The sequence below is a fragment of the Lygodium microphyllum genome, chromosome 19 (genome assembly GCF_053477565.2).
Source record: "Lygodium microphyllum isolate KBCC chromosome 19, Lygodium_microphyllum_v1.1.10, whole genome shotgun sequence".
Lineage (NCBI taxonomy): Eukaryota > Viridiplantae > Streptophyta > Polypodiopsida > Schizaeales > Lygodiaceae > Lygodium > Lygodium microphyllum.
In genome coordinates this window covers 79,349,584-79,373,849 of record NC_141153.1, presented here as the reverse complement: position 1 = coordinate 79,373,849, position 24,266 = coordinate 79,349,584, and the positions used below count along the sequence as shown (strand labels likewise).

The 24,266-nt window shown below is 43.0% G+C and overlaps 2 protein-coding genes across 2 annotated transcripts; one reads left to right on the top strand and one right to left on the bottom strand.

Moving 5' to 3' along the window:
• Positions 1–2,025: 2,025 nt before the first annotated feature.
• Positions 2,026–2,619, bottom strand: LOC148020075 (uncharacterized). The gene has a single exon (XM_087699647.1). The coding sequence runs from the start codon at positions 2,617–2,619 to the stop codon at positions 2,026–2,028; it is 594 nt and encodes a 197-aa protein (XP_087555773.1).
• Positions 2,620–9,575: 6,956 nt separating this feature from the next.
• LOC148020074 (uncharacterized) lies at positions 9,576–23,989 on the top strand. Its single transcript, XM_087700895.1, has 11 exons — positions 9,576–9,909; positions 17,471–17,835; positions 17,949–18,021; positions 18,465–18,544; positions 19,475–20,278; positions 20,363–20,428; positions 22,635–22,721; positions 22,823–22,894; positions 23,114–23,158; positions 23,275–23,367; positions 23,488–23,989. Exons 1-11 carry the CDS (start codon positions 9,576–9,578, stop codon positions 23,704–23,706), a joined length of 2,238 nt encoding a protein of 745 aa, XP_087557021.1. The 3' UTR covers positions 23,707–23,989.
• Positions 23,990–24,266: the final 277 nt, after the last annotated feature.

The window sequence follows — 24,266 nt, the reverse complement described above, 5'->3', positions numbered from 1 at the left end:
CACAATCAAGACTAACAATCATAAAATAGGCAAGCTAACATGCCATCTCAGATCCTATGAGTGTCTGAAGATCCAACAATTTCATGTGATGAAGCATGGAAGTCTTGGGCGAAGGCTTCATGTGAAGAAATCCATTGTGTTGTCCTGCATGGGATAGTAAACCACCAACAAGAACATAATGGTACTGAACCTCAATGTGCTTCATGTGGGCATGAAACACGGGGTTCTTAGCTAGAGCTAGGGCACTCTTGTTGTCCACACGTAGCTGAGTGGGTTCTCTCTGGGAAAAACCAATCTCCACCAATATCTGACAAAGCCACATGGCCTCCATAGTAGTCGGACAAAGGGCGTGGCACTTTGTTGTCGTAGAAAAAAGTACCACAATAGCTTACTTCTTACTGCTCCACGAGATAGCTTCGAAACCAAGGGATAAAGCAAAACCTATAGTGGACTGTCTCTAATCCACATCGCCTACCCAATCAAGTCACTCCAACCAGAAAGAGTGGCTTCCTCTCCATACATGATCCCATAGGATCGAGTCCCCTATAGATAGTGCAGAATGCGCAAAGTAGCTCTCCCGTGAGCTTGAGTAGGAGTCTTCATAAAAGAAGATAGCAAAGCCATCACAAAAGAGATGTCCATGAATCAGCTAGATCAAAGAGCCAACAAGGCACTCGTACTGAGTAGCATCTGGAAGGGGATCACCTGCTACCAATAACTTGGACTCAAGGTCCATGGGGCAAGAAATAGACCGACACTCATCCATACCAGACCCGGAAAGTAACTTGAAGATATATTTGTGTTGGGAAATAAAGATCGCCTATGCCATGTGATAAATCTCCAAACCAAGGAAGAAGTATAGGATGCCAAGTTCTGTCATATCGAACTCGTGTTACAATATCTCTGGAGTCCAATCAACCTCCTGTGAGTCACTCTGTGTGATAATGAGATCATCAACATACAAGATTATCAACACACACTTGTCACCCACAACCTTGTAGTAAAGGTTGGGGTCATGATCCGAATCATGGAAACCACTCTGTAAGAAGAAGCGATCGATCCATTGGTACCAAGCTCGAGGAGCTTGCTTTACACCATAGAGAGCCTTCTGCAACCTATAAAGATGGTCCTTCTTCCTCTTTGCACAGAAAAACTAGGAGGTTGCATAGTTGATAACACACGTCTTATACTTCCATACGTGTATGGGTATGAAAGTATGATTGAAGTATGATTCAGACCTTTGGGCTGAATCATATGTTGCCCTAATTTTTTTCTTAAAAGACTAGAAAAATATAAGAATGATAAGTCGAACCTTAATATGAATTGTAGACACTTCAAAAAAGCTTACACCTTGAAAAACAAGTATAAAAGACATTGAAGTTTCACAAGGGGACTATGAATTTTGAGATTATAATCAGCCCACAAAGATCACAAAATGTCATGACTCATTGACTCATAAATTATAATCGGTCCACTAAGATCACAAAATGTCATGACTCATAATACGTCATAGTACTCTAGACTCTATAGAGGCCACTCAAGAGATTGATGACACAAGGGTCAAGACTCCGAATTGTAGACTTGCTATGGCATGAGCTACTCAAGTTGACTCATGAATCATTTTCATCTCCAGCATTGAGACTGATGACACAAGGGTCAAGACTCCGAATTGTAGACTTGCTATGGCATGTGCTACTCAAGTTGACTCATGAATCATTTTCATCTCCAGCATCCTCATTCTCATCTCCAGCACACACTAGCGGTATCAACATTTGATGCACCTACTGTCAGAGGAGCTGAAATCTCATCATCTTCCTCTCTCATTTCCTGCAAAGCAAGCAGCCTTTCATCATCCTTTTCCTTGTTAGCATTTCCAAGGTCACTTCTATCTTCTCAAATCCTCTTTCTTTCAACTTGCTAATTAGACACAAATTGATATGTATAAAAGTAAGATTCTCTGTATTCTTTGGCTTAAGCTTGTTCCTTTTCTTCATATGGATGAGAGAAAAAGTCCCCCAATTTCTCTCACCATGGTGAAGCACATGGTGTCAAGTGCTGTAAATTTGGTGTCTTTGCCCCAAAAGCTTCCCACCACTTTACACCTTGATGCATCCTCTTCTCATCCTTTGCAATAGGACGTGCAAATGCACGTGACTTAGACTTATACTTATCTAGTTCATCAAACAACTCCCCTTGAACACTTACATCATAGTTTGAAACACGTTCAACTACATCCATCCAACCCTTACTCACCTCTCTATCATTGTCGGGATTCTTTGCTCTCCAAATAGGATGGAGCACAAAAGCAGTAGCATGCAATGGAGAGTGCATCATGTTCCATCGGTCTACATAAAGTGCCTTGAGTTGTTGTGGCTTGGAAGCATCAAAAACCTCAAGACTTTCAATCTTTTCTATCATGCGATCAGTGAGCTCATACACCAATCCCATAGTGGCACCCTCTCTATCAGCAAGATGCAAAATCTTTAAAATTGGAGCACATAGCTTCACAATCATCTTGGCATTGGTCCAAAATGAAGAACCCAAGACAATAGATGAAACCTCCAAAGCCTTGGCACTTCTGCTCTCTTTCTTTCTGCAATACTCATCACTAACAACCATGCAACGCAATCCATTGAAGACTCTCTTACATTGATAATGGGTCAATGATGTGCATTAGACCATCCATCACAAACAATGCTACAGTCATATCTTTTTCCTTTCTCTCTAAGATCAAGCAAATCTCTTTGCACACGTTTGACCTCATCATCCAATTCTTTAGTGTGCAAATGATGGTATGAAGGGGCCTTGAAGCTTGGGCCAACATTTCCGATTGTCTTCACCATGTTAAGAAAGTAAGGGCTCCTCACCTTCCAATGAGGAATGTCCTTTGCATAAAAGAACCGATGAAGGGCAATTGATGCCTCTTTCCTCGCTTGTATGTCCCAACTTTGAAATAAGGGGCCTTCCCTAGCATTAGCTTTGCGCTTTTTAGGCATCTTTAGCTTGAGAGGAACAAATAGCCACATTGGCACTAGAACTTCCTGATGCATCTCCCAAACGAGAAACCTTTGCATGAACTCATGGGAGTAGTTACATGCAATCTATGAACTACACCTTCTACATCTTGGGGCGGACTAGAGCATTTGTCAACCCCAAATCCCTTCAGCCCCAAGATGTGGCCATGAATATTAGTGGGGCCACCATTCCATGTGCGGGAACAATATTTGCATTGCATAATATGCTGTCCATTCTTCAATTTCTGCAATCAGTCACAAATCACCACTCTTTTCCTTGCTTTCGAACCATGCTGACCTAGAAAACTGAGATGAGAGAGAGAGAGGATGGGGCTGAGTACTCGAGTGAGCACATTGCAGTTTGCACATGCTGCCCTCTCGTGAAGCTCAATTTCTGCACACACTTGTGAAACTGAATTTCTGCACACACTGATCACTGAAGTCTGAATAGTGCTGGTTGCACACGTGTAGGGTGAGAGTTGACCACACAAGCTGCACACGCAGAAAAAACGCAGAGAACTCAGGCAAAAACTGCTGCAAACAAGGCGCGAGGAAGAAATCATCAAATTGGGGCAGTCATGGCAATTTTTCTTAAATGTGAAAAAAACGTCAAGTATGAAATGCCATATCATATGTTTTCAAACTAGATGTTTTCAAGCGTTTGGTATGATGATTCATACGCGCCTAAATCCAAGTGTGGGAGGTTGTAAGATATAAATCTCCTCCTCCAAGAAACCATTTAGAAAGGCCGACTTCACGTCCATTTGATCCGTCTAATAAACCAGCCAATGGTGATGAGTGGCTAGAGCCAAGATAGCTCAAATAGTGGACATTCGAGCTATAGATGCAAAGGTCTCAAAGTAATCCAAACCTGCCCGTTGAGAGAAGTCCTTGGTAACAAACCGGGCTTTATGCTTGTCTAAGGTCCCATCTGCATGATACTTAGTCTCATAGACCCACTTAACACCAATCACCTTCTAACTTCCAAGTCTAGTTCCGCACAATAGAATCGAACTTAGCTTGCATAGCACTATGCCAAACCTCCTATGCAAGAGCCTTATCAACTATAGTAGGCTCATGGTCTTGAAGAATCTTTGACATAAGGGCATAATTCACGCAGAGTGAACTATCCTGTTGGGCCTGCTAATCTGCATGGACCAAGAGGCATCTCAAGGAACTGAGTAATCCCTAAATCATGTATGAGCCTCTGATAAAATCGAGGAACAGTGATAGGCTGAACCTATTGCAAAGGAGATTGTGAGGCCTCCTGTACCTATAAAGCACCTTTCTGTGGAAGGGACTCCCCCTCTCTAAGGAAAGGTATACCCTCCTCATTTTATGAAGAAGGCTGCCCCTCGAACAGCTCAATTCTCCCCAGAGGCAACCTGAGGAGACGAGGAAGGGTAGAAACACTCAATGATGAGTTAGTAGATGAAGGAGCCATCAAAGGTTGAAGGGGAGAGGGAGAAGAGGAAGGAGGGGGAGGAGTCGCAAACGAAGAAGGGGTGTCAAGGGGTAACTTGGAAGGAAGGGGAGGGGCTGATGGTAGGGGGGATCCATCGATGACGAAGAATCACCTATATCAAAAGAACCATCAATCGGATCTTTGGAGGTTGTAACCTTATTGAAGATCACATTCTACTCACCTTGATCTTTCGAATCTTTGGGTTGTAGAGTCAATAGCCCTTCGTGGTCATGTTGTAGCCCACAAAGATGAGCTTCTTCGACTTAGGGTCGAGTTTGCTCCCTCTTTTCTTACTGTCCACATGGACATATGCCTCCCACTCTAAGATGTGAAAGTGGAAGACTGAAGGCTTCTTCCCAAAGAAAGCTTGGTATTGAGTCATATCCTGCAATGTTGAAGTAGAGGACCTATTGCAAATATGTACTGTGGTAGCTACAACCTCACCTCATAAGGAATGGGAAAGACTCCTATGCTTGGGCCATTTTCAGCATGGTCTGATTGGTGTGCTTCACCACACCATTCTTGGATGCCATGTTTGGGTGGCAATACTCCACCCGAATCCCATGATCCTTCCAAAATTGAGAGAATAGGTTAGAACAAAACTCGCCACCATTGTGGTCTACTCGTACACCACGAACTTTAAAAGAGGTTTGTGTTTTCGCAAATACCTTCCACTTGTAGAAGTGGGAGTGCACCTTGCTCTTATACTCCAAGAGATAGGGCCACACATAACGACTAAAGTCCTCAACAATCAACATAAGGCCGTGCCCGTAAGTCCACAAAGGTCAATGTGTACCAACTCAAGCTGTATCGAGGCCCTCTAAGTAGCAACCTGTGGATGAGGCTACCTATGCTGCTTTTCCCTCAAGCAACTAGAGCAAAGAGTGTGAACATGAGGGAAATCTAAAAGTCTCTCCACCATCTTCTTCCTAGAAGCCCATTGAATAGCATCAAGGTTTAAATGCCCATAATGAGCATGCCCAAACAGTCCAAGCTCATGGCAGGTCTACGCAGCAAGGGTTGTGAGTTTGTAAAGTCCACCCTCCTGTATACTTATCCAAAGAGCAGCTCTTGTAGATGTATCTCACTATGATTGCAGCCTAGGTGAAGATGACTCGAGTACCTAGCTATGTAAGACCATAAACAGACAAGAGGTTAAAGCCCAAATGTGGTACATATAGGACTTTGCCTGAAGAAGTATGCCGATTAAGTAAGAGGGGAATGGTCCCCACTCCATGCACAGGGATGGAAGAGTTGTCACCAATGGTGACAGATCCCCCTTTGGATCTCATGACTTGAAGCCAATCTTGGTTGTAAGTCATATGGGAAGAGGCCCTACTATCCATAAACCAAGGCTTTTCCTCAGAAGAAGAAGCAAGTGATGTATCCTCCACCTCCAATAAGTATATAAAGATGGACTCTGTAGTAGCGGATGTGGCCTTTGAATCCTTGGACCCCTCCTTGGGCTTCAAATGGGGATGCTTCTGCTAGCAATTCTCCTCGGGATGAGTGCCCTTGCCACAATGAGGCCACTTAGGCGGCTTCTTGAAATCCTTGGAATCATCCTTCTTGTCCTCTTGTTTCTTAGCCTGGGACTTCCCCTTCTTCTTCCCTCCCCCCAAACTTGCTGTAAAAGCTTTTGTGGATCTGGATCCACTGATGTTGATGTCTCTAAGAGCCGCTCGGCATGCTCTAAGGCTAGCGGGGCAAGGTTCTCCCAAAGAAGTGTATCTCAGGTCCTTGAAATTAGAAGAGTGATATACACCACATTGAACTTCAAAGATGGCATCTGAGTCAATAGAATCATGGCCATGTCCTTGGAAGATATAGTCTGTCTGAGAGGTGCAAGCTCATCTCTCATGTCCTCCAATTTGTTGATGTGGTCCTCCATGGAAGGAGAATCATCAACAGTGAGCATTCAAAGCTTCTTCTCAAGGGATATGTGGTGGGCAAATGTCTTCTGATGATATAAAGACACGAGCTTCTTCCACACCTCAACTATAGTCTTCAACCAACTTTACTCTCGTGTGTCTCTGGTGCTGCCACTTCTGATCCAATCACCTCACTGACGCCTTGAGTTCTGTGTAGGGACTGATCAATCCATCTTGTATTCAGCTTCCATTCATAGTTTAGTGCAAATTTTCTTCTTCTATTCTCTTCTTTCATTGCAGCCTTCTGTTCCCTTCTCTCTCTGTGTTCGTGCTCTTCTTCAATTGTGTACTCTCACATGGTATCATCACCAAAAGAAAGGACTTGGTGGCTCTAAGAAGAGAAGACTATACTCAGCTTGCCATTTGGAGCAGATTTGTCACGAAGAACATAGATTTTCTGCTTTGTTTGGGCCTTCTATGAAGTATGTGGGACATCTACAATTTCTCTTTGCAGGGTGCAGCTGATTTTCCCTTCACTCGGGCAGCTTGACACTAGAACACAACAGATTTTTGTGTGTTTGCAGGTCTATTAGAGTTATGGAGTACCACCAGTTCAATGCTTTTAATGGCTTAGATGAGGAGTCTATCTATTCTTGTGAAGATAAGCATTCTCACCTGTCAGATCATTGAAATGGGTGACATGAAGATAGAAGATCAAAGCCACATAACTCTGATAGGTCCAGAAGATTGGAGCAGCCTTCTTCCCCCCTCCTACTTCGCTACATGTTTCATACAAGGCCCATACTTCTGGTCTCCACCTTCTATACAAGTGCTTATTCTTCCTTCTTTACCCAAAGAAGATCAACTTGATGGTGCAAACTACTCCCTTTGGTCATGCAAAGTGGAGTGTACTCTCAACACCTTTGACGATCCCAACATTGGTTATATGATGGACCAAGCAGCCCCATGGGATCGGCTCAACTCTCAAGCTCGATCCTTTCTCTTCATGAGTTTGTAGGATTTTTTCCTAGTGTATGTATGTAGACTTCAAACCATAGGGGAAGTTTGGATGAACCTCTCTTCTATTTATTAGTAGAAGGCCTTTGCCCACTGCATCACCATAGGGATGAAACTTTGGATGCTTTCTATTGATGATTCTTCTTCCATGACGGATCACATCAACAAGATGGAGGAGTTGCGGGATGAACTTGCATATCCCTTGGTAGGGACAATGTCATCAGAGGACATGTCAATGATTCTTATCACTCATCTTCCATCTCCCAGTTATGATGTCTTCTATACCAGTTTTCTTACCTTCAGGACACAGGATACTATTCTATGGGAGAAGTTACCTTTGCTTGTTTTGGAGCACAGAGTGACTCAAGGAGATTGGAGCCTAGTGGATCTAACTCTACTAAGGACTTCAAACCGTAGGGGAAGTTTGGATGAAACTCTCTTCTCTTTATTAGTAGAAAATATTTGCCCATTGCATCACCATAGGGAAGAAACTCCAGATGCTTTTTATTGACGATTCTTCTTCCATGAAGGATTATATCAACAAGATGGAGGAATTGTAGGATGAGCTTGCATCCCTTGGTAGGGATAATTTCATCAGAGGCCATGGTGATGGTTTTTATCACCCATGTTCCATCTTCCAAGTATGATGTCTATACCAGTTTTCTTACCGCTAGGACACGGGATACTATTCTATGGGAGGAGTTACCTCTGCTTGTTTTGGAGCACGAAGAGTGACTCAAGGAGATTGGAGCTAGTGGATCTGGCTCTACCAAGACTTTTACTGTAGGTTCAAGAGGGGGGAAGAAGAAGGGTAACAAAAAGGCTAATGACAAGAAGTAGGAAGACAAGAAGGATGAGAAGAAGAAAAAGCCAAAGTATCCACATTGTGGAAAGGCACTCATCATGAGGAGAAGTGTTGGCATAATACCTCTATTTGAAGCCAAGCATCATTTGTTTAGGGTCAAAGGCATTGCACTTCTTTCACTAAGGAGAAACCATGGCTTGTGATGGACAGTGGAGCTTCTTCATATATGACTTATTGACAAGGTTGGCTTCGGGACCTTTGTGCAAGAGGGAGTTCCATCACCATTATGACAATTGTTTAATACTCATCTGCAGAGTGGGGACCATTCCCCTTCTACCAAATTGTCAAGATTCTGCTGCCAATGTACTTTATGTTCTAGATTTGGGTTTTAATCTCTTAGTTGGTCATGGCATGACATAACTAGGTACATGGGTGGTCTTCACCCAAGGTGCTGTCACTGATTAGGATGCTTCTATAAGTACTGTGCTTTGGACAAGCACACAAGAAGTTGGACTCTACAAGCTCACTACCCTTGCTCCTCAGTCTTTCCATGAGCTTGGGCTACTTTGGCATGCCTGTTACATGTGAACTTTGACTCCATTCATTGGACTTCTCAGAAGAATTTGATGGATGGGCTGCCAAAAATTTCCCCATCAATGCTTAAGCATAAGCACATTGAGGTGCATTATCATTATGTTAGAGAGGCTCTCCATGAATGGGAGATTGACTTGGTTTATGTCCATGTATAGGACAATTTGGCAAATGTATTTAAGACTCTCTTGAGAGAAGTTTGAAGCCTTTGACAAGGATTTAGACTTACTACCATTTAGGGATTGATCTGTCATTCCCGTATACATTCACGCCATTCACTGTAGGGGGCCTTGTTACACTTATCATGTCCCTCTGTTGTTTGGTGTGAACACTCCCTTATCCACACACACTTTTTACCTTATAGTTGAAGAGGAGTTTTTTCCCTGTGTGAACACCCACTTTGGGTGTGGTACTATAGTACCTTAGGGGTTGTACTTTTATTCTATCATTCTCACATAAGTGGGTGTGACCTTCCAACAATCTCTCCTCTCTTGCTGTTCACTGTTCATTGTGATTGTATGTGTGTGTGTGTGCACATGCACATGCATGCAGTTGAGCATTGACCCAACAGAACTTACTGTGATCTAACAATATTATTGTTGCCACATGGCATAAGCACATATGAAGGATTGGAAAATTGGATCTTGTGCTAACCAAGCAATGCACACAAACAAGTTTTATCTGCCAAAAATTTTAATCAGCAAAATTTGTTGTTTAATTGTGCAAGCTTTATGTGCCAGGTTTTTGAAACTACTGGTTGTGGAAATTGAGGTCATCCTAATATGCTTATTTTGATTCGTGTTTTAGTTCAAATGGATGCAGAATACTTGAGAAACACAGTTGGACAAACTCTTGCAAAAGGCTGTGCAGAGACAATTAGAGCAGCACCAGTTGACCCCATACAATATCTTAGTTTATGGCTTCTGAAATATGTAGAGAATACAAAGATAGAAAGTAATTTTTGGAAAGAAAAAGAGTCTTTATTACAGGAACAATCAAAAAAGGAGGAAGAGGAAAGACAACGTGAACTTCAGGAGAAAGAAGCTTTACAAAAGGAGTTAGAAGCTCTTAATGAATTGCGTTTGATTCAAAATGACCCTTATCTATTGTTCAATACCTGTTTACAAGTGGTTTCTGAGTTTACTGGTAATCTTCAGTGCCAATTGCATCTTCTTAACAATCCAAAATTGTCCCGACTAATATGCATCTGATACTTATACTCACAGAACCTTAATGCTTGAAAGGTGGTAAATGAACTGAGTAATGCCTTTCGAAATTGACTATATTATGCAACGCAAGCTCTTTGGTCCTGCCTCAGGAGCTCTGTTAGACATGTTCCTTGGAACTCTGATACATACATGATTTGACCAATGTGTATCTTTACTCTAGCTTCACAACTTCTTGTGCCTCTATGTCAATTTGAAAAGTTCAGATGGTTTCAGCTCAGGTCATACTTAGGAGAGAGATAACTATCCCTTGGTTCATCTGGACAAAATCTATGACATCCTTTTCAGAAAATTAGATTACTTTTTCTGGCTGTTTCATGCTTCTGTGAGGCATTTTGCAGTTTAATGAGTGGAGGGCCATGTTGGAGCTAAATCTCAAAACCCTTGATGTCACACGTCATGCAGCAGCTCATATAGAGATGGAGAGAGTTATCAAGGTATGGCATTTTAGTGGTAGTTTGACAACACACTGTTTCTATTGCATGGGCTGTTGGGTATCTCACACGCCTTACTTACGCCTACGCTCATATGGGAGTGTGCGGGTGATCACTAGGACACTGGGGCACTTTTTACTCTCGGTAGGAGAGGTTTTTTCCCCCAGATTATGTGTACTATTTTGTATGTGCTTGTGGTGCACACTTACGGGCACTTACTGTGTTCGGGTGTGAACAGCCCCTTATAACCCTAAGGTATAAGGGTTATCATTTGTACTTTCAGCTAACACTCTATTCAGTACTATTGCATTGGGTATCGTGCTCAACTCTGTCTCTCACTCTCACACTGTCTACTGCACTTCAGCTGCACCTCGATCCTCTCCCATCTGACATTTGGTATCAGAGCTGGTCAGCAGCTCTGCACAACTCCCGAGGATTCTGCACAGCTCCCGAGGACTCAGCCGCCGTCGCTAGTCAGCTCAGGTTTGGGCCTGCATCTGTCTGCCCTGTGCAGACTCGTCAGTCAGCCCATCTCCTTCCTGTAGCAGCGCCGCCAGGAGCCCCGCCAGATTGGCGCCTCTGTGCCCTAGCGCCAGCTCGTCAGACAGCGCCACCAGCTGCCTGCGCCGCCTGGACCTGGAGCTGAAGCCGCCTTGTCTGTCACGAGCCCTGCTCCTGCGTGTGCCAGTTCGTGACCAACGCCGCCCTGTCTGCGAGAAGCTCCACCTGACGCGCCTCCTGTACTTGCAGACGCCGTCGCCACCTAACGCGCCACCTGACGCCGCCTCCTGACGCCGCCCTGTCACGTCCTTGCCAGCTGACGCCCTGTCCCGCCATCTGACGCCCTGTCCCGCCACTGGTACCCTGTCCCGCCACCTGTCTCCTGACACGCCACCAGTGCCCTGACGTGCCGCCTGTGTCCTGACGTGCCGCCTGTGTCCTGACGCGCCATCCTGTACCCTGTACCTGTGCGTCAGTCCGACTGTACCCAGCAGTCATTACCTCGGGAATCGTGCCCGTCGTCAACACGCAGAGGTAACATTCTGCACTTTTCTTTTACACAGGAGTTCGTGCAACAGGTTCAGGTTCAGCATTGGGAAACGTGCTGAACAGCAGGTTCAGTTTTCAGCATTGGGAAACGTGCTGTGTCAGTCTGTGACACATTGAATGCACATTTTGGGGCTTTTGTAACAGACATTTGTGACAGAAATTTTGGGCAGAAAATTTTGGGGCTTTTGATGTTTTAGTGCTGCTGAGCACTAATTGCACCTTGGGAAGCGTGCATCAGTGACAGTTTTTTTTTGACAGAGTACCCTTTGCACATTAATTGCAGACTTGTGTTTGCTGCAATTTCTGGAAATTTGCAGATTTCCAGCCCGTACTGCATTGACATTGCTCTATTGCCTTTTGGGAAATAATGGCAAATCAGGGAGGAGATGCATTCACCTATGTGTCCAAGGAAGACCGATTGGATGGGAACAATTATTCCCTTTGGTCTTTCATGATGAAGAATGTATTAGTGGCCAAAAATTTGTGGGATTATGTCAGTGGAGAGGAAGCACGACCGGGAGTTGTGGCTCCCGCTACTCCTCCTCCAGGAGGACGTGCAAGAGGGCAACCTCAGCTCCCTCCACCTCAGCCCACTCAGCCACTTCCCCCAAGAACTGCAGCTCAGAAAGCTTGGGATACACGGGATGCACAGGCTATGTCGCTGATTGCATTGGCAGTTCAGCGTTCTATCATTCCTCATATTCGTTCAGCAGCTTCTTCACAAGAAGCTTGGTTGACATTGGAGCAGATGTTTGCAGGAAAGAATGAGACTCGCATCTCTTTCTTGAAGAAAGAGCTAGAGACTCTAAAGATGAATGAGGGTGATTCTATGCAGGATCATCTCAACAAAATTCAGGACTTGCGGGAGCAACTCATGAATGTGGATGAGTACTACTCAGATTCGCAGCTGATTTCTACGACATTGAATTCACTGCCTCCCTCTTACTTGGCTTTTCATACTGCCTTGAACCTCACTATGAGGATTTCGAAAGAGCCCATCACTTTCATTCAGCTTGTCAGTTTGCTTCTAGAGGAGGAGCAAACTAGACGGAACAGTGGTGTGGATGGTATAGCCTCTGAGCAGGCTTTTATGTCAAGGCAGAAGGGTAAAAACAGCCAAGGGAAAAATGCTTCGCAGAGTTCTGGTAGTAGTAACACTTCACAGACAAGTCAGAAACAGGGGGGCACGCAAGCCAAGAAAGGAAAATGCCATTACTGCAAGAAGCCTGGCCACTATATCACTGAGTGCAGGAAGCGCATCGCCAAAGAGAAGAAGAAGGAGTCAGGGATGTCTGTTTCTGCAGCTCCTTCCACTGCTAGCGAGTCCGCGTCCTTTGTTGCAGCCAGGGACTATTGTTTTTACACTTGCAGTTATGATGTCTCTTGGGCTGATAGAGCATTTAGCTCTACAGAAGATGCTGACACTTGGTTCTTTGACAGTGGTGCTTCACGGCATATCACATCTCGTAGAGATTTGTTTGCTTCTCTTGGTGCACCTCCCGTTGGGAAGTCTGTTCAGTGTGCTAATAATGCATCATACCCTGTTCGTGGTATTGGGGAGATTCAGCTTACAGCCATTGATGGCTCTATTCTCCGCCTACAGGATGCTTTGTATGTGCCTGGCATTAAGAAGAATCTGCTTTCCATTTCTTCTATGGCACGTTGTGGTTTGCAGGTCACCTTTGATGATGACCGTTGCATGGTCCGTGACAAGGAACACATGACATTGGTCTTGACAGGTTCTCTGTGTCATGGGTTATATGAGTTGGATGCTCTTTCGGTAGATCAGTCTGCATATTTGACATCCACTCTTACTCCTGCTATGTTAGAGGCAGAGTTATGGCATGCTCGTTTGGGGCATGTAAACTATGGCAGCTTGATGCTATTACAGCGTACTCAGATGTTGGATGGATTACCTCTCTTGGAGAGACCTCCTGAGTATTTATGCGAGGGTTGCATTTTGGGGAAAATGCATCGTTTCTCTTTTCCCCGTGATGTTGCTTTTAGAACAACAGCCAGACTGCAGCTTGTGCATTCGGATGTTTGTGGGCCCATGCAGACACAGTCATTGGGTGGTTGTTACTATTTTGTAACATTTATTGATGACTTTACACGTTTTTGCTGGGTCTACTGCTTGAAAAAGAAGTCAGAAGTGTATGATGCATTTTTGGCTTTCAGTGCACTTGTGGAAACTCAGTCTGGTTGCAAGATTAAGACTCTCCGTTCGGACCGAGGGGGGGAATACATGTCCTCTATGCTGAATTCTTATTTGCAGCAGAAGGGCATTATCCATCAGTACACTACTGCATATACTCCACAGCAGAATGGGGTAGCAGAGAGGAAAAATCGGTCACTCATGGAGATGGCCAGATGTATGCTGAAGGCAAAGAGTTTGCCTCATAGTTTTTGGATGGAAGCCGTCATGTGCGCTTGCCACATTTTGAACAGATGCCCTACCAAGGCCTTGAAAACCGTCACACCTTTTGAGGCTTGGCACAGCCGCAAACCTTCTGTTGGCCACTTCCGTACTTTTGGGTGTCTTGCATATGCCCATATTCCACAGGTACTTCGAAAGAAGTTGGACAACAAGGCTGTAAAATGCATCTTTATGGGATATAGCAGCGAAAGCAAAGGCTACAGACTCTATGATCCCGTGACCAAGAAGGTTTTTGTCAGCAGGGATGTTGTATTTGATGAAAAATCAGAATTATCCTTGGCTGGTTTTGATACATATCAGGCTGCCCGTGATGTCTTTGAAGGGCTGCTGCCCATCACATTTGGTGATTCAGCTGGTACTTCAGCAAATGAACCTAATGTTCAGCCAGCTGCTCCTATGGAACATGCAGTAAATCAGCACATTGCTGAAACTGAAATTCAGCAGGAACTTGTACACAGTCAGGAAGCAAGACAGGTGCCTAGATAGTACACGCAGACTATGAGAGATAGTCATTTGGAAACACCCTTGGCTGGTCGTACTCGAAGGCAAACTCGACTGCATGATTCAGCACATTCCATGGAGTTTGTTATGGCAGCATGTACTCATGATAATGAGGAGCCTGAATGTTTTGAGGATGCACGACATAGTGTGCATTGGATGGCAGCCATGCAAGCTGAATTGGATTCTATTCATAAGAATCATACTTGGGATTTGGTGTCTTTGCCAGTTGGCAAGCGTGCCATTGGTACGAAATGGGTCTACAAATTGAAAAGGAATGCAGATGGATCCATAGATAAGTACAAGGCACGGCTGGTAGCTAAAGGCTACGCACAGAAAAAGGGCATTGACTATGAGGAGACCTTTGCTCCTACCTCCCGTATGACGACCATTCGGTCTATGATTGCCTTGGCTGCACATTTTGGTTGGAAAGTGCATCAGCTGGATATAAAGACTGCATTCTTACATGGGGAACTTCAGGAAGAAGTGTATGTACAGCAGCCCATTGGTTTTGCAGTTGAAGGCTCAGAAAATTTAGTATGCAAGCTGAAAAAAGCTCTATATGGTTTGAAACAAGCTCCACGAGCTTGGTACGCAAAGATAGATGCTTTCTTGCTTAGTCAGGGGTTTGTAAACAGCCCATCTGAGTCTACCCTTTATGTACATAAAGAAGGGGGATCCATGCTGATTTTGTGTCTATATGTAGATGACCTTTTGCTCACTGGAACACATGCTGATCAGATTTCAGCATTCAAAAATAATTTACAGCAAACTTTTGACATGTCTGACTTGGGTATTTTGCACTATTACTTGGGCATCCAGTTTGTACATGATGCTAGAGGCATTGGATTATGTCAGTCAAGGTACATTGGGCAACTTCTTGAGAAGTTTGGCTTACAGGATTGCAAGCCAGTTTGTACACCCATGGAACCTGGGCTCAAACTGTCATTACATGATGACAGTGATTTGTTTGATATCCATACTTATGCTCCAGTAGTGGGATGTCTCATCTATCTATGCCACACTCGGCCAGACATACAGTTTGCCGTTTCAGTTTTGAGCAGGTACATGCATCAGCCTCGTATGTCGCATTGGCAAGCTGTGAAGCGTGTGTTTCGTTACTTGCAGGGTACTAGAGCTCTTGGATTGCTTTATGCCAAGGGGGGACCACTGCAGTTACATGCTTACAGTGACTCTGATTGGGCTGGTGATTTTGATACTCGTCACTCCACTAGTGGCAATTGTTTCTTTCTTGGCTCGTCATGCATTTCTTGGCTTAGCAAGAAACAATCCACTGTTGCCACGTCGTCATGTGAAGCTGAGTACAAGGCAGCCTTCACTACTGCAGTTGAGTGCGTATGGCTTAGACGCTTACTTGCTGATTTGGATGTATCTGTTACGGAGCCTACTCCTTTATATACTGACAGTCAGAGTGCCATTGCAGTGGCACGGAACCCTGTGTTTCATGCTCGCACGAAACACATAGAGATTCACTACCACTTTGTCAGAGAGAGGCTACATGCAGGTGATATCAGCCTCGTCTACTGTCCTACCACCAGCAATGTGGCAGACATCTTCACCAAAGCTCTTCCACGAGACAAATTTGAAGCATTTCGCGATGCTTTGAATTTGACGCCCTTTGGTGGCGGATGATCCTTGTACACTTGATCACTCTTCACTCCAGGGGGGTTTGTTGGGTATCTCACACGCCTTACTTACGCCTACGCTCATATGGGAGTGTGCGGGTGATCACTAGGACACTGGGGCACTTTTTACTCTCGGTAGGAGAGGTTTTTTCCCCCAGATTATGTGTACTATTTTGTATGTGCTTGTGGTGCACACTTACGGGCACTTACTGTGTTCGGGTGTGAACAGCCCCTTATAACCCTAAGGTATAAGGGTTATCATTTGTACTTTCAGCTAACACTCTATTCAGTACTATTGCATTGGGTATCGTGCTCAACTCTGTCTCTCACTCTCACACTGTCTACTGCACTTCAGCTGCACCTCGATCCTCTCCCATCTGACATGGGCTTTATTGCAAGATCTTGTTTCAGGTCAGGGATGAGATCTTGCTTGGTTGATATGTAGAAGTCTGACAATTTGATGGGGCTTTATTGCATGTTCTCGTATGTGATCAGGAATGAAATCTTGCTCTGTTGATGTCTAAGATTTGATTTGAAAATCCTTTAAACAGAATGCTGAACATTTGTACTAAATAAGCTTGTTATACCATTGCAAGAATTACAGCTTATAAAACTAGTGTGCTAGGTGTTGAGAAGCATCAGAAGGCCCTGAAAAAATTTCAAATACTTGACATGATTGAACTGTGTGGCAAACATCTGCTCTAAAGAGGGGAAATGCTTTTTTATATTTCAAATAGACTATTCATGTATCTAACTATATGACGTTTTGCACTGTACACATAAAAAGAATTTGAAGGTTGATGAAACTCAAAACAGTTCAAGGATACTTGCACATTCCATAGTTGCATCCGTACGTGATATGGACTGGTCTGTATGGTTCTGTACCGTATGTATTCGTACGATTTAGTGTGAAAAAACTAACCCTTTTTTTCCACACACTTGCCCCTTTTTAGTATGGAAATACTGCCCCTTTTGTATGATCATTGATGTATAGTGTATGGTGTATCCACTCCCATCTATCTACTTGTAAGTTGTAGTGCATGTTGCATTTGCGGCATATGCCATACAGGTTTTGGCTTGTTACCCTCATGCATTCATCTTATATACTCTAATGGCATTGCTATTTTGTCTTTAAACATCTGTTCTATCATTTGTAGTCCAAAATAATCAGGTTTTTTTTCGTACTAATATTGTACCGTACCTTGTAAAATTATAAGGTACCACTTAGTACTGCATTTTATTGTATTGTACGGTATCAACTTTCGTACTTGACAACTATGGCTACTTCACAAGAAATTATTGTTTGGTTTAATTTCAAGTCCACCTTGAAGTATCTTTTATCTTTTATTTCTCTTTGGTGGGTGTGGGAGGCCCATAAAACATTAATGTTAATTATTTGGTTATCTATGAAAACAGCATGTAGCTCTGCATATATTGCTCTTGTGCTTGACAAATTGTGGGAGCCACCAAAGAAGTCCAGTGAACAGGAAGAAGGAACTCAAGATGAGGAGCCAGAAGAAGAGCAAGAGGAAGAGGAAGAGGAAGAGGACCAGGAACAGGATGGGGGGGCAGAACAAAATGCTGATGATGAAACCAAAGTAGGTCAGGCTGATGGAGATGAACAAGCAGAGGGGACTGACACAGACAATTCCCAAGGAGATAATCAAAAGAAGAGAGGAAAACCTCCAAAGCCACCTAATTATAAGAAGAAAATATTGCTTTATGCATCAGCGACACAAGAAAATAATTTTCTAGTCAACAAGCAACTAAACAGAAAGCTTGTAAGCTCAACGTGTCATCCATATGCATTTGCAGCATGCCAGTCTCAATTTGCACATTGTAATTTGAAGTCATAGTATAATGAGTATCAGCGAGACATTTTTAAATATTTCAGGTACCGATCACATTTTCTGTACTGTTACAAGGGCTTCCAAGGTTACATATCAGCAATGTTTTATACCAAGAAGGTAAAACTTCACTGGTTTTGTACTTCTCCAGTCAATCGATCTTTTGATGTTATTAACACCAGAAATTCGAAGATTTAATGCAAGCTTTCAGCGTATGAACTTGATGTGACAAGGATTGGAATGCAGATCATTTAAAACTCTCTTATTTTGAACTGCTTGCAGGTAAGATAGTTGAGGATATGGTATTTCAGTTATCACCCGTGCTTGATAAGATAGTTGAAGCATATGCATTGCATTTATCACAACTATTCCTTTTGAACAAGTTATGCTATGCGAATGGCCATTATCATGTTGAAATTCTGCTGTCTTTGCATGTCGCTGACTGTCTTTCACTGTCTTTCAACCAATTCATACCTTAGAACTCTTATATCAATTGATATATTCTTTCTGATTAGGAATGCCTAGATCCTTAAAATTCACATTGCTCATTTTCACTTATGCAGGCATTCACTTTTTTCAAAATTTACCAAGAATGGGAGCGTACTTTGCTGTTCCCATTCATCTGAATACATCTCCTGTTCAGGTAATAAATCCTCTTGCCATCCAGTGATGCTTGTGGTTTAACAGAAAAATTGAGTTGTATAACATTTAGATATATTTCAAGCCACTTCCTTTTTGTTATGTTTTCAATCGTTTTAATTTGGACTTGGAAGCAGCAAATCCAACAGTATCATTTTCTTTGCAGTCGACTTGCCTTTGTCACAATTCGAACTAGTAGCCTCCAATCATCCAGTAGCTCTAGCAGCATTTCTCCAGGAGTACTGCAATGGCAGTCAAGCACTGTGTTCTCAGTGCGTTAAGAGTGTAGTGCCCCTTAGATGTGACAGAGTTTTCCCCATTTTCTAATTTTCCCAGCCTTTTTTTTCCCAGATTTATTTTGTATCCTAGTTAGCAGTTAGACTTTATATTTATCAGGATCAACATGTTTTGTATTTATTGCAGTTGATCGCTAGGTCAGTGAGTCTCGGTCTTCCAATTGCCAGACTTTTGATTCAGTGCATGCGGGGTGTCAGCTCCTTTCAGAGTCTCTCTCAACGCTCTCTCTTTCACCCTGCTTGTGTGATCATGCATTTGAATTTTAGAGTGGATTTTACGAGTCTATGTGCAGTATACCACAGTCCCTGCCATCTATGCAATGGGCTACACATTGCAACCTTAATAACTCATCATATTCTTATGGAAAGCTTTGGTTAAGAGAAGTGCTGTCCATCAAACAAGCTTGGTATGCGTAAGTCAATAAATATCTTGAGGGATATAGACATTGTGTTGGCCAACAAATTGATAGAGATCTACATTCTGCTTCAACACCTCTGCTGAGTCTTTGGTCAATACAATGTCAACAGTATACACTAAGAAAATCTGAGTCCTGGCACTTCTGCTTCTATAATGGAATTTAATATTCAGGGCGCGCTTCATGCATACACACATTGACCTCTTTTCTGTCTTTTTGCAGGTTGTTGCCCTTCTATGTGTTGACAGTCTTAAAAAAGAGCATTTTGGTACAGGCAGGCCCTTTTCTGTAAAAGAACAGGAATTGATTGTATCTGTTGCACAGGCGGCCAGTGAAGTTTTGACCACAGTAACTTCCACTATTTCAGTTAGCTACAAAACCAAAGAAATTATGAAAGATCTCCAAGAACATATTCAGGAAATAAAGGCTTCTTATGAAGCGGAATTGAAACGGGAAAGAGCTGCTGAGAAGGCAAAGAGCTCCCAGGCGGTTGACAGGGATAAGGCAAATGTGAATAGTAATGAGAATCAGAATAGCTTGCGACAGGAAGGAACGATCTCTAATGAAAAAGATGAAGCAAACACAGAGGCTGAAGATGAGACGAACAAAGATGATAATGATGCGAGTGCCATGCATGATGCTGGTGAAAAAGATGAGAGTGACTCTGAGAATGAAGAAGTGGAAACAGCACCAGAACCAGGAGAAGAAAAGGTTGAAGAAGAAGAAGAATTGGAAGAAGCAGATGATGAAGCTGAGCATGATGACATGGAAGAAAGTGAGCAGGAAACTCAGTCAGGTGATGAAGATGGTGATCAAAAGCAGATCCATCTGGCAGAAATAGCTCTGAAGCAGCAGCAGAATAGGGTTGCAAAGTTAGAAAAGAATTTTCAGAAATGTCAAACAAAATTAACAAAACAAGGAGTCAAAGTTGTCAAGCTGGAGAAACGATTGAAAAAGACAGGCAGCAATTTGCAACACTTGCGCACACATTTAGTGACGATACTGGACACACTGACCAAGTACAAGGTGGATGCTTGATTTGCTATGTTTGAGATACTTGATTGGTCTTGTTCAATGATAATGAGTTATCACAGTAATTGTCATGTGCAGGATGAAGAGTTGCTTCGGATTAAGCAGTATTTGTTCCCTCCTACAATCATTCATCGAATACTGAAGGCAAGGGCACACGTTTTTTAATCAAGAAGTGGGTGGTTCCATTTTATCTATCTTGAGATTTTAAAATAGAATTTATAGAAGATTCTGGTGTTTTGAACTCTGTATTCTTGAGATAAAGCTACAGTTGTAAATTCTGATGGCCTGTATGGATGAGTACCTCTTGACAACGCACCTCTTGTTAGGATTCTTTCCAGAAAGTGGAAGGCTAGGAACATTCATATCAATCCAGTCGATGGAGGGCTTCCAGGATTCATGTACCTGACGTGCATACACAAAAACAGGCACATGCACATGCATGCATGCATAAAGAGGCAGGTTGGTGTTTGGGGGCTTTTTTGATTTTTTGTTTTTTTTTTGGGGGGGGGGGGGGGGAGGGGAGGGGAGAAAGGGGAGGGGAAAAGGAGGAAGTAAAAGCCAAGTTCCTAGAAAAGCAAATGATGGTTGGGTGGTGGTGTATGTTTGAGATGGTGGTGTGGGAGGGAAGGAGGACAGGCCTGAGTGGTGTGAAGTAGGGAGGGAGGGAGGACAGGCCTGAGGTAGGGAAGTTCATCTAATGAAACCAAACAAAGTGATTACAATGGTGACTGATAAACATTAAGTGATTACAATTGTCCAAGGTAGAGAAGTTGGCTTATGAAACCAAACAAAGTGATTATAGTGGTGCCATGAAAAAAACTAACTGCTGCAAGTAACAAACTGCAAGGCTATAATTTTCTGTGTTGCAGTGGGTTGTGGAATATGGTTTAGAGGGTGGTCCCTCCAGTTAGTATTGGTTACACATCCTCTTCACTCTAGGTCTCAAGATGAGTCCATCTCTAATGGCTATCCTCCTTATCGACATGAGACACTTACTGCAAAAATGAAGTCCACCTGTACAAATCTGATGAAGTGATCTTTGTATGGCTGTATCTTTGATGGTGCCTCAAAGAAACCCTTCAGGTGTGTTGTGTGCCGTGTGTATAGCTTGAGTAGGCTTACGTTCTCCTTTGGAAGTAGGCTTATGTTCTGGCTTGGAAATCTGAGCTGCTGACATGTGTTGTAATGGAGATGTGGAGAGATGTTTCATCTGGAGGTCATTCCTGAAGAACAACGCAGATAATTTTGCAAACCACACTCTAGAGTCCAGATTTTGCTGAATATCTTCCTCTAATCGAGGGTAACTGTGCGGAAGTAATCTATCTAGGACTATAGGTATGCAGCCGCCTAGAAGAGGGCATCTAGTACTGCCATAGTCATTGCTGTGTGCAAACTCTGGCTGTATTATTAACAGATGAGTTTCTTTGCAGCGTCTTAGTATAGCATCATACTAGTGTTCTCTCAACCTTCTGGTTTTGGGGGTCCCATCCTCTAAAATGGCACCCGTACATCAGGTGTGGCAATTCAGTCAGATAACCATGTCTTTGTTTGGGTTCCGGGCCCGTGGAATGAGCGTAAAAGCCCTCTCTCTCTAACAGGTTACAACAGATGGTCTGAAATTGCTCTTAAAAGAGCCTATTCACCAGCTAGGGCTGCATAGTCTGGAGGGCATCTAGTATATGTTTGTATCAAGTTTGGTCTACTAAAGTCGATCTCTGTTACATATAAATAAGTTCCACAGTCCCTCCTCTACTTGATAGCAATTCAACAAAGTTACTGGATTATTATTTAAGATCATAACTTACATGGTGATTCTTACCTCTCATTTCCGATCACCAAATCCCATCTCTACAAGTAGGTAGGTAGGGGTCTGAGCACCACTCAATGAGCTTCACCAAAGATTGATTCACAACGGTATATGTTGGGGGGAAAGGTATGATACTTGAGTGATAATTCTCAACAGGCATTTATGGGAAAAACTATCATACAAAGTCTTGTGCTTGCCATTTGATCACAGAGTCAGATCAATCTACTTTCCACGAGTGCCAGTATGATGGTCAATGTGAGACTTCATATTGAGCAGGTATGTAAGGCCCAGGGCAGCAATTAACAAAGTTAAAGAATTAAGAACTGTTAGAATATGACAAAGAAACAAAGTGGCCACAGCAGAAAATTGCCAAGTAGAATGAGAAATTCTTCCCAGCCAACCGTGTGACCGGAGTCAAATACTTTTGACGGTTTGCCTGTTTGTCTTCTTCACGTGGTAATGTTACCAGCAAAATGTTTCAGACAAAGAAAGCGCAAACTCATGTTTCTTTCCCGGTGAATGACGTATATTTTCGAACTCCAGGCTCTTCTCCATGTACTTGGACATGATGACGCAACGGTTAATGAATGGACAAGATCTAGGCAGATCCTAGATGATGATATCGTCAGTGTAAGTGAATACTTGAACCTGATCACCGATAACATCGTTTTCCTCATAATTAGAGGAAGGCCCTCTCATCAGTCCTTTTGATTCACTTCTCGTGATATCAGGCATTGAAGAACTACAGTCCAGTTTCTGACGTCGACCTGAAAGTATGGGACATGTGTGATATTTATCTGGAAGTAAGTTTTGTGTCAGGTCATTCTGTATGTTAAGCTGATGTTCAGCTTGAAGTAAGCTTTACATAACTGTATTATCTGTCAGACATCTCAGAGCTCTATTCCAGTATTGAAATAGTGGCTGGTGAATCTTCTCTAGTTAATCCATGCAATTCAAACATTATGTACTTTGAAGTGGAACAAACCGGCAGGAAAACTGAGAATGGAATGGTTGTTTGTCAGGGTATCACAGAAGAATTACTGTCTAAAGAAGCACCCATAGGATATGTATGCTCATCTCCCGAAACTCCATCATTTTTATTATTATTCCCTTGTCTGTGCATAAATTTTGATTAAGAAATGACCCGTGCGTCACATATTTTGTCGACATGACCACCGTGCAGCTTGGCCAGCAATGGCTGCTTGCTGCCAAAAAGATGGCAATCGAGACCATGAGGCACAACAATTACAAAAGGGAGCACGAGAAAGCTGCAAAGGTATCCTTGTTCAGATGATCAAAGGCTCCCGACTGTGTTCTGTTTTGTTCAGATGCCTTCCCACCAGCGGGAAGTCAGTCAATCGGTGGTGGGTGACCTATCCTTTGGGTGTGTTCACAGGACTTTGCAGACGCGGAGTTGGAACAAATGGTAGCAGAAATCGATCTGAGGGTGGCTATTGATGAAGAGAAGAAGCGCGCGCTTGAGTTAGATGACCTTCAATCAAAATTTGCGAGGGAAATGGCAAGGTCCTCATCACCAGCTGATGGAGGTGCAGAGCAGGGACACGAAGAGGAGGAGGAAGAAGAAGAAGAAGAAGAAGGAGAGCCAGAGGAGTAGATAAGAATTTGCATGGACCGTCGAGGATGACGGACGGATGAATGTAGTGGTATATTCAATTACCGTCAATCAGGCAGAGCAAGGTAAGGTGCTCTCTCTCTCTCTCATCCTGATCAGCAGTATCACAAAGTGCAATGTCGCAAAGACAATGTGTTTCACACCTAAGCCAGCCACACCATGCATGTCAAGAATGTCGTTAGTCTTAAGAAGTTTACGTTTATGCATTATATTTTGTTATTGTAACCCTCACAATAAAATATATTCTACACATTGGAATTTGCAATTTTTGGAGAACTACACATTTGTAACTTAGTATTTCGAGGCCAAACATAAAATATGTTAAAATAAATGCTATGTATAATGTTGTGCTTTTGGTACCTACTTTAATTAATAAGCTTTCACTTTGCACATGAATTTTCATCATATGAATATTAGAGAATTATGTAATATATAAAGAATATCTCTTAACACATGTATAAGCATGCTTTATAAGAGTATCGAGAAATCTAGATGCTTTTCCAATATGATTATAGGATGAATTTATAAAGAGACCGAAGGAT